This window comes from Chiloscyllium plagiosum, chromosome 18 (genome assembly GCF_004010195.1).
Source record: "Chiloscyllium plagiosum isolate BGI_BamShark_2017 chromosome 18, ASM401019v2, whole genome shotgun sequence".
NCBI lineage: Eukaryota > Metazoa > Chordata > Chondrichthyes > Orectolobiformes > Hemiscylliidae > Chiloscyllium > Chiloscyllium plagiosum.
This window is the reverse complement of record NC_057727.1, coordinates 42,174,366-42,182,396: the sequence shown is the minus strand read 5'-3', so window position 1 is coordinate 42,182,396 and position 8,031 is coordinate 42,174,366. Positions and strand designations below refer to the sequence as shown.

Sequence of the window (8,031 nt, the reverse complement as noted above, 5' to 3'; positions counted from 1 at the left end):
GCAAGATTTATCAATGACTTTTTAAAGTGAAGATTATGCCCTATTCATATAATTCCCTACTCTCTTTTTGTACGAAACCTCTGTGCCTACAGTTTCTCTGACTTACAAGTGATTCTTCCTCAGCCATTTGAATATTAATGAATTACTTTTCTCAGGTTGAGTTGATGCAGTAAATGTTGGTTATACCAACAAAGTAAAAAGACTACCTTCTAATTCACATGCATTGATAGCAGTAGATAATCATGAGATTGTGGCAGGCAGCAAAAAATAGGAGTATGCCTGGGCAGCCTTCACTGACAGCTGCTCAGGCAGGTCAACCTTGTCCGTTTTCTCCAAGTCTGTTTCATTAACATCTTGTCTGAGCATCTTGGAACAAGCTTGCAGGGATTGAAGCTCCCATGACATTAGAATCAGAGTAATTAAATCGGATAGTGGATAAAGAATGGCAACAGTACTGAACTACTGGGAATAACGGAAAATAGAATAGATCTTACAGCCTGAGGTGTGAACATGCTCAGTGAATTATTAGAATGACCAGCTATTCTGACGGCCAATCTTTGGAGCTTTTTAAATTATTCAGCAGCACTGAAATAATGAGAATTTGTAAATACATGAACTAGCTAAACAGATGATTTAAATTTTTTTCTCCCCTCTACAAAAACACAGATGGTGCAAATAATCCCTGTGAGATGGTTGAACCTTCAAGAGTACCAGAGTAAAAAAATCATGGCGGATCATGGAGTCACAGTTCAGAGATTCTTTGTTGCTGACAACTCACAAGATGCCCTGGAGGCCGCTAAGAGACTGAGTAAGTTGAGTGGTGTCAATAGAAGTTAGATCAACATCGTTGATCAAGGATAACCTTTTCAATTAACAAGCTATAACATCACGAACAACATTTTCTCTCTTTATTCTTTCATGGATTGCGGGCATCACTGACAATACCAGCATTTGTTGTCCATCTCTAGTCCTTGAACTGAGGAGCTTTTTAGGCCATTTCAAAAGTCAGTCATGCTGCTGTGGGCTGGACTTGCATATTGGTCAGGCCAGATACAGCTGGTAGTTTTCCCTTTCCTAAAGGGAGTAAGTGAATGATAGCTCACTGTTTCCTGTACTTAAACCAATTTTTTTTATCCAAGTGAACCCTGATCCTCTTATTCTGTGAACCTCAGTTTTATTAACTGTACTTTTATATGTTGCTTGTATGAGTAATCCGTACTGCTGGTCATCATGTTGTAGTAAGTTCTCTGTACAATTGTTCACTTTAAGATAGATTTGCTGTCACCATCCTCTTTGTGGGTTGGGATCTACAGAGCCTGTTTGATTTAGTATGGTAGTTTAATGAGAAGAGGCTCTTGTCTTAAACAAATTATACTTTAACGCATGATAACAACTAGGTACGTGATACATTCATATTGTTACAAAGGCTGTAGGGAAGATCTATATAGTAGGTTTCACTTTGTCAGGATTCTAAACTGTTCTCCGATAAGCTCATAAGACTTGATCATAGTGCATGGTATTTAATGCACTCCTCAGAATTAACCCTTTCAGACACCTAGACATTTGTACAATATTATTTTATCAAAACCCAAACTGACAGCGTCCATTGCATTTCCTTCGTCAAATCTCTCTAACCCTTCAGCAAAAAAATTCAACTTCCCTAGTCAAATGTGATCTGCATTCAATAAATATGTACAGGTTGTTGATAATGAATTTAATCCTGTCAAATCTCTGATTGTTGTTTCTAAAATTTTGCACAACTGATGTCAAGCTGGCTGGCCAAATGTTACGAGGAAAATCCTAATGCATTTTCTTGAATAGGGATGTCACGTGTCACTTTCCATCCTCTGGTACCTCTCTTGTATCTCGGCAAACTTGGAAAATTATGTGAAGGCCTTTTACATTTTTCATCTTCAGTTCCCCTTGCAATCTGGGAGTATAAGCCATCTGAGCCAGTCAACTTATCCAGTCTAATAATCAGCTTTTCCTGTACATCCTGGTTATTGATCTTCGCTTCATTTATCGCTACTTTGATCAACATTTCAACTGATACTTTGTCAGCGTTCTCTTCTTTGATAAATACCAATACAAAGTAAAGTTCAGATGCTCAGAGAGCAGACTGTCAGAATGATCTAAAGTATAAATGAAAAATGACTGGTCCTTTAATGTTGCTAATGGATAGAATGGGATATACTTCTCAGCAGCTGGTTTTAAATCTTCAGTGCTTTTGTAGACACAACTTGTCTACAGTGCTGTCACACTGAAGGTGTTTGTTCATGTGCACTGAACATTCATTAACTTTTAAATATTCATGTGTGCTTTTTAAAGATTCTAGTTATGTGGTTACTTTCATTCTTGTCAAGCAATGTAGTAGATAGATGGGAAATATTACTCTGCTGTTTTGTATTTTCTTTGATCTGTTGCCATTTTCGTTTTTGGATGGTTGCTGCTTTTTTATTTATTGATAAGATGTGTGTTGCTTGCAAGGTAAACATTTATTGCCCATTTCTGATTTTCTTTGGGAAAGTATGATGAGCCAATTTCTGAATTGTTGTAGTCTGCAAGGTGAAGGTGGTCACGCAATACTATTAGAGAGAAAGCTGCAGGTTTTGCCCTGATAGCCTTGAAGTAATAGTTACATATTTCCAAGTCGGGATGGTTTGTAGCTTGGAGGAGAATGTGCAGTTGATAGCCTTGCTGTGTTAGAGATTGTAAATCTGCGAGTTGCTGTGGAAGAAGGCATTGTGAGTTGCCACATTTGCTTCTTCTTGCACATTTTACTTAGTTGGCAAAAGGAGTGAATGTTTGGGAGGTGAATGAGGTGCAAATCAAGTGGCTGTTTTAATATCTTAGATAGTATTTAATTTGTTGAGTCATATTGATGCTATGCTTACCTAAGCAGATGGAGAACACTCCAGCACATATCCTGACTCATGCCTCATCGATGGTGGGAAGACGTTGGTGAATCTTTCACTGAAGAATTTCCTCTCTTTAATCTGTTGTTGTAACCACTGAATCTTTTGTGCCATTCCACAAACATTTATAGTCAATTCTGGTCCATAGAGGACTGTTAGTGGGGAGTTTGATGATAGTAATGCCTGTCAACAACAAGGAGTGGTGTTTGAAAGCTTTTTTATTGGAAATAGCCATTACCTGGCAAATGAATGCCACTTAACAGTGCAAACTTTTATGGATTCCAATGTTTTTCTCCCTAAAGATAGGTATAACAGCTTTATTATTTGAGGAGTTGTGAATGAAACTACATGCCATGCAATTATTAGTAAATATTCCTAAACCTTACTGTTTTTTTTTTTGAGCACTGATGAAGTCCCTGAAAATTTTTGAACCTAAGATGTTGGCATGGGAGAGTCCTGCAGAAATGTCTTGGTCTCCAAGAATGGCATACATCCTTATGCTGCTATAAATTCAGTCAGTGGAAAGATTTTCCCTCTGATTCTCATGGACTTCAATTTTACCCAATTTTATTCGTAGATGACTTATCTGAGAACCCAAATTAAATGTTACTGAGCAGGTTCTTGCTGAGTAAGCACTGTTTGATCACATTATCAACAACATTTTCCATCACGTTGCTAATAATTGAGAGTGGGCAAATGGGTAAATAATGAAGTAGAATGGATTTTTCTTCCTTTCTATGCCTAACCTGGGCAATTCTCCACATTTCCAAGTGTAGCTAGTTCTGGATCATCGAGTTCAACCCAGATATAATTGGGTCTGTTTCCAGTGCCCACAGCTGTTTTTTGATATTACAAGGAATGAATCAAATTGGCTGAAGGTAGGCTTTTATGGTGTTGGAGACTTCAGGAGGAGGAGGCTGAGATGGTCCTTTCAGTACTTACGATTAAAGATAGTTGTAAGTACTTAAGTCTTATCTTTTACATTTGTTCTAAGCTCTGCCACCTTTGAGGATTACAAAAGTTTTGTGATGCAAGAGGAGGCTGTTTGGCACATCAGATCTGTACCAGATTTGTGAATGGGCATTATCATTTTGTGCCTTTCTTTGCCATTTCTCCATAACACTCAAAGTTGTTTCTATTTATGTAATCACCTGATGCCCTCTTGAATACTTCAGTTAAACCTGTCTCCAACACATTTCCATGCAATGTGTTTCCGACTCTAGCCACTTGCTCTTTGAAGAAGTTTATTTCTCACCTCACACTTGCTCCTTTTGCAAAACACTTTAAAACTATGCTGCCTGGTTCTTGTTCCTTTTATGAACAGAGATAGTTTTCCCCATCTAATCTGTTCAACTCTCTCATGATTTTGTCCACTTCTATCAAGTCTCCTCAAAGTTTTCTCTTCATCAAGGAAAACAGTCCTGATTTCATAACAGTGTATCTTCATAACTGTTTCCAGGGATGAATTTTCTCTAAAGCATACATTTCTGGACATTTGGTATCCAGAACTGTATATAATACTTCTGCTGATGTCTAACTAATGTCTGATGCACATTCACCATAACCTCCTTTCTCCTGCATTCTGTGTCCTATCATAAGGCTTTTATGGAGCCTTCTCTGGTTAGTCATTGTTAGTCACCAATCACAATTGAGAGTGGCAGGAGAACCTTGATCGGATTCATTAGATGTGCGGTTGATAGCTCTGACTACCACACGATACTTTCTCAATATGCATGTAGATCCTTTTTGATTGTACTAGACTGGAATGCTTTTCTTTACTCCTAGAATCAGGTTTAGCCCCTCAACTTGAGGTAGAGCGTGGAAGTGATAGACTATGAGTTTACAGATTCTGATAGAATACTACTGTTGATTGCCCCCAACCCCTCTTAGATGCCCAATTTTGAGCTGTTTAGATGTGTTCTGAATTTGTCTAATGTAGTGAAGTAACAATGTTACACATTCCACTTGAAGGGTCTTCAGTGTGAAGACAGATTTTGTCTCCAAAGGAGCTTAATGGTCAAGGCTTTTCATAATACAGTCACACAGCAGGTAGGTTGGTGGGGATGAGGTCAAGTAGCTTTCTCCCCTTGTGTTGGTTTTCTTGTCACCTGTTATACAAAGTCTTTGGCACCTTTGTTCTTTAGGTATTTAAAATTCTTCAGATGTTTTTAAAAAATGAATTAACAAAGTAAGTGTTGGCCCTACAGAAAGTGAGTCTGTGGAATTAGTAACGGAGGGATGGCAGATAAATGGAACAGCTATTTTGTGTCACTCTTCACTTGAGAGAATACAAGTAATATCTCAGAAATACCTGTAAATCAGGAATTGAAAATAAGGGAGGAACTCAAAAGAAAATTGCAATTCCCAAGGAAGTAATACTGAGTAAATTGTTGGAACTGAAGGTCGACAAGTCTCCAAGTTCTGATGGATTTAACTGAAGTTGAAAAAATGTAGCCAGTTGACGCATTAGTTTCAATTTTTCCAAAATTCATGACGCTCGGGGAAGGTTTCTTTAGAAGATAACTGATGTCACTCCTTTTATTTAAAAAGGAAACAAGGCAGGAAGGAGACATTCTTGGGATTATTCTTGTAAACCTCCTCTGGACCCCTTTCCATGCCAGTACATCCTTCCTTAGATAAATGGCCCAAACTGCTCACAATGTTCCAGATGTGGTGTAACTAGAGCCTTATGTCACGTCAGCAGTACATGTCTGCTCTTGTTTTCGACCTCTTGAAATGAATGCCATGTGCCTTCCTAACTGTCAGCTGAACCTGCATACTTTGAGAACCTGACCTAGGACTCCTAAGTCCTTTTGTGCTTCAGATTTCTGAAGCCTTTCCCTATTGACAAAATACCCTATGCCTCTATCCTTCCAACCAAAGTGCATAAGCTCACACTTTCCTACATTGTATTCCACCTGCCACTTCTTTGCCCACTCTCCTAGCCTGTCCAAGACCACCTTCATCTTGCCCCCTTTCTCAACTCTACCTGTCCCTGCACCTATCTTTGTGCCATCCGCAAATTTAACAGCAGCGACCTCAGTTCCTTTATCCAGATGATTCGGAGATGCCGGTGTTGGACTGGGGTGTACAAAGTTAAAAATCACACAACACCAGGTTATAGTCCAACAGGTTTAATTGGAAGCACACTAGCTTTCGGAGCGATGCTCCTTCATCAGGTGATTGATGAAGGAGCATCGCTCCTGATGAAGGAGCATCGCTCCGAAAGCTAGTGTGCTTCCAATTAAACCTGTTGGACTATACCCTAGTGTTGTGTGATTTTTAACTTTATCCAGATGAATAGTTATAGTCCCATCGCTGACTCCTGCAGACCTCCACTGATCACTACCATCCCGAAAAAGATCCCGTTATTTCCCGCTATCTGCTTTCTACCAATCTCGGTGAATCCTCTACCCATGCCAGCATCTTTTCCACAATACATTGGGCTCTTATTTAACAGCCTCCTGTGCAGCACCTTTTCAAATGCCGTCTAGAAATTCAGATAGATCACGTTCAATGGCACTCCTTTGTCTAACTTGCTCATTACATCCTCAAAGAATTCTAACAGATTTGTCAGGCTCGATGTCCCATGACAAAGCTGTGCTAACTCTGTCTTAATTTACCATGCACTTCCAAGTACTCTGCAATCTCATCCTTAATAATAGACCCTAAAATCTTACCAACGATTGACATCAGGCTAACCAGTCTACAATTTCCTGCCTTCTGCCTCCTTCCCTTCTTAAACAGGGTTGTTAAATTAACCACTATTCAGTCTTCTGGGACCTTCCTTGCTTCCAGTGATTCCTGAAATATCACCTCCAATGCCTCCACTATTTCCTTCAGAACTGTGGGGTGTAGTGCAGCTTGTCTGGGTGATCTGTCTACCTTCAGACCTTTCGGCTTTTCTAGCACCTTCTCCTTAGTGATGGCTGCTGTAGTCACTTCTGCACGCTGACTCTCCTAAAGTTCTGGTATGCTACTGGTTTCTTCCCCCATGAAGACTGATGCAAAATAGATATTTACTTCCTCTACCATTTCTTTGTTCCCCATTACTACTTCTCCAGATTCATTTTCTAGTGGTCCAATGTCCACTCTTGTGTCTTTTACCTTGTATATATCTAAAAAACCTCTTACAATCTTCTTTTGTATGATTAGGTCGTTTGCCCTCATATTTCATTCTCCACCCCCCCCCCCCCTGCCCCATTGTCTTTTTGAAGTTATCCCCTGCTTGCGTTTAAAGGCTTCACAATCCTCTGACTTCCACTTATCTTCACCATTTTGTGTGCTTTTCCTTTGCTTTTAGTTGCTGCTCCTGACTTCCCTTTATCAGCCATGGTAATCTCATCTTCCCCTTAGTATGTTTCTTCTTCCTTGGGATGAATTTCTGCGATACCTTCCGGATTACTTCAAGAAATTCCTGACCCTGCTGCTCTAAACGTTAGAAGATATTATTAAAGATTTTATAACATGACTTTTGAATAAGTTTTTGGGCAGATCAACATGATTTTGTCAAAGGGAAATCACATTTAATTGTTTATTGGAGTTCTTTGAAAAAGTAACTTGCGCAGAGAATAAAAGTTTATTATATTTAGACTTCCAGAAGGCATTTAATAAGGTACTGCATCAAAGGCTATTGTAGAAAATAAAAGTTCGTGATATTGGGGTAACATATTGCCACAGTGAGAAGATTGATTGGCTAACAAGAAGTAAGAGTAGGAATAAGTGCATCTTTTTCAGGCTTGTGTTGGGGATCACTAGTGGTGTGCACAGGGCTCTGTGCTGGGACCTCAACTCATTTCAATTTATATGAATGATTTAGGTGATGGGATCAAAGGTATGGGAGCTAAATTTGCTGATGATAAAAAGATAAATTGGGAAGTGAGTTGTGAAGAGGAATGAGCCGACAAATCTTTTATGCATAGGTTAAATTAGGGTAGCAGTGGTTAGCAGTGTTGCCTCACAGCGCCAGGGACCCTGGTTCGATTCCAGCCTCTGGTGACTGTCTGTGTGGAGTTTGCACATTCGCCTCGTGTCTGTGTGGGCTTTCTCCGGGTGCTCCAGTTTCCTCCCACAATCCAAAGATGTGCAGATCAGATGAATTGGTTATGCTAAAACT

General features: G+C 39.5%; 1 protein-coding gene across 1 annotated transcript in view; it reads left to right on the top strand.

Annotated features, from left to right (window-relative positions):
• The first annotated feature begins 666 nt into the window (after window positions 1-666).
• Window positions 667-8,031, top strand: part of suclg2 (succinate-CoA ligase GDP-forming subunit beta) — a 213,448-nt gene continuing 206,083 nt past the window's right edge. Inside the window, exon 1 of the mRNA XM_043708307.1 lies at window positions 667-808. Coding sequence (XP_043564242.1) covers window positions 667-808 — 142 coding nt within the window. The remainder of the gene's footprint in view (window positions 809-8,031) is intronic.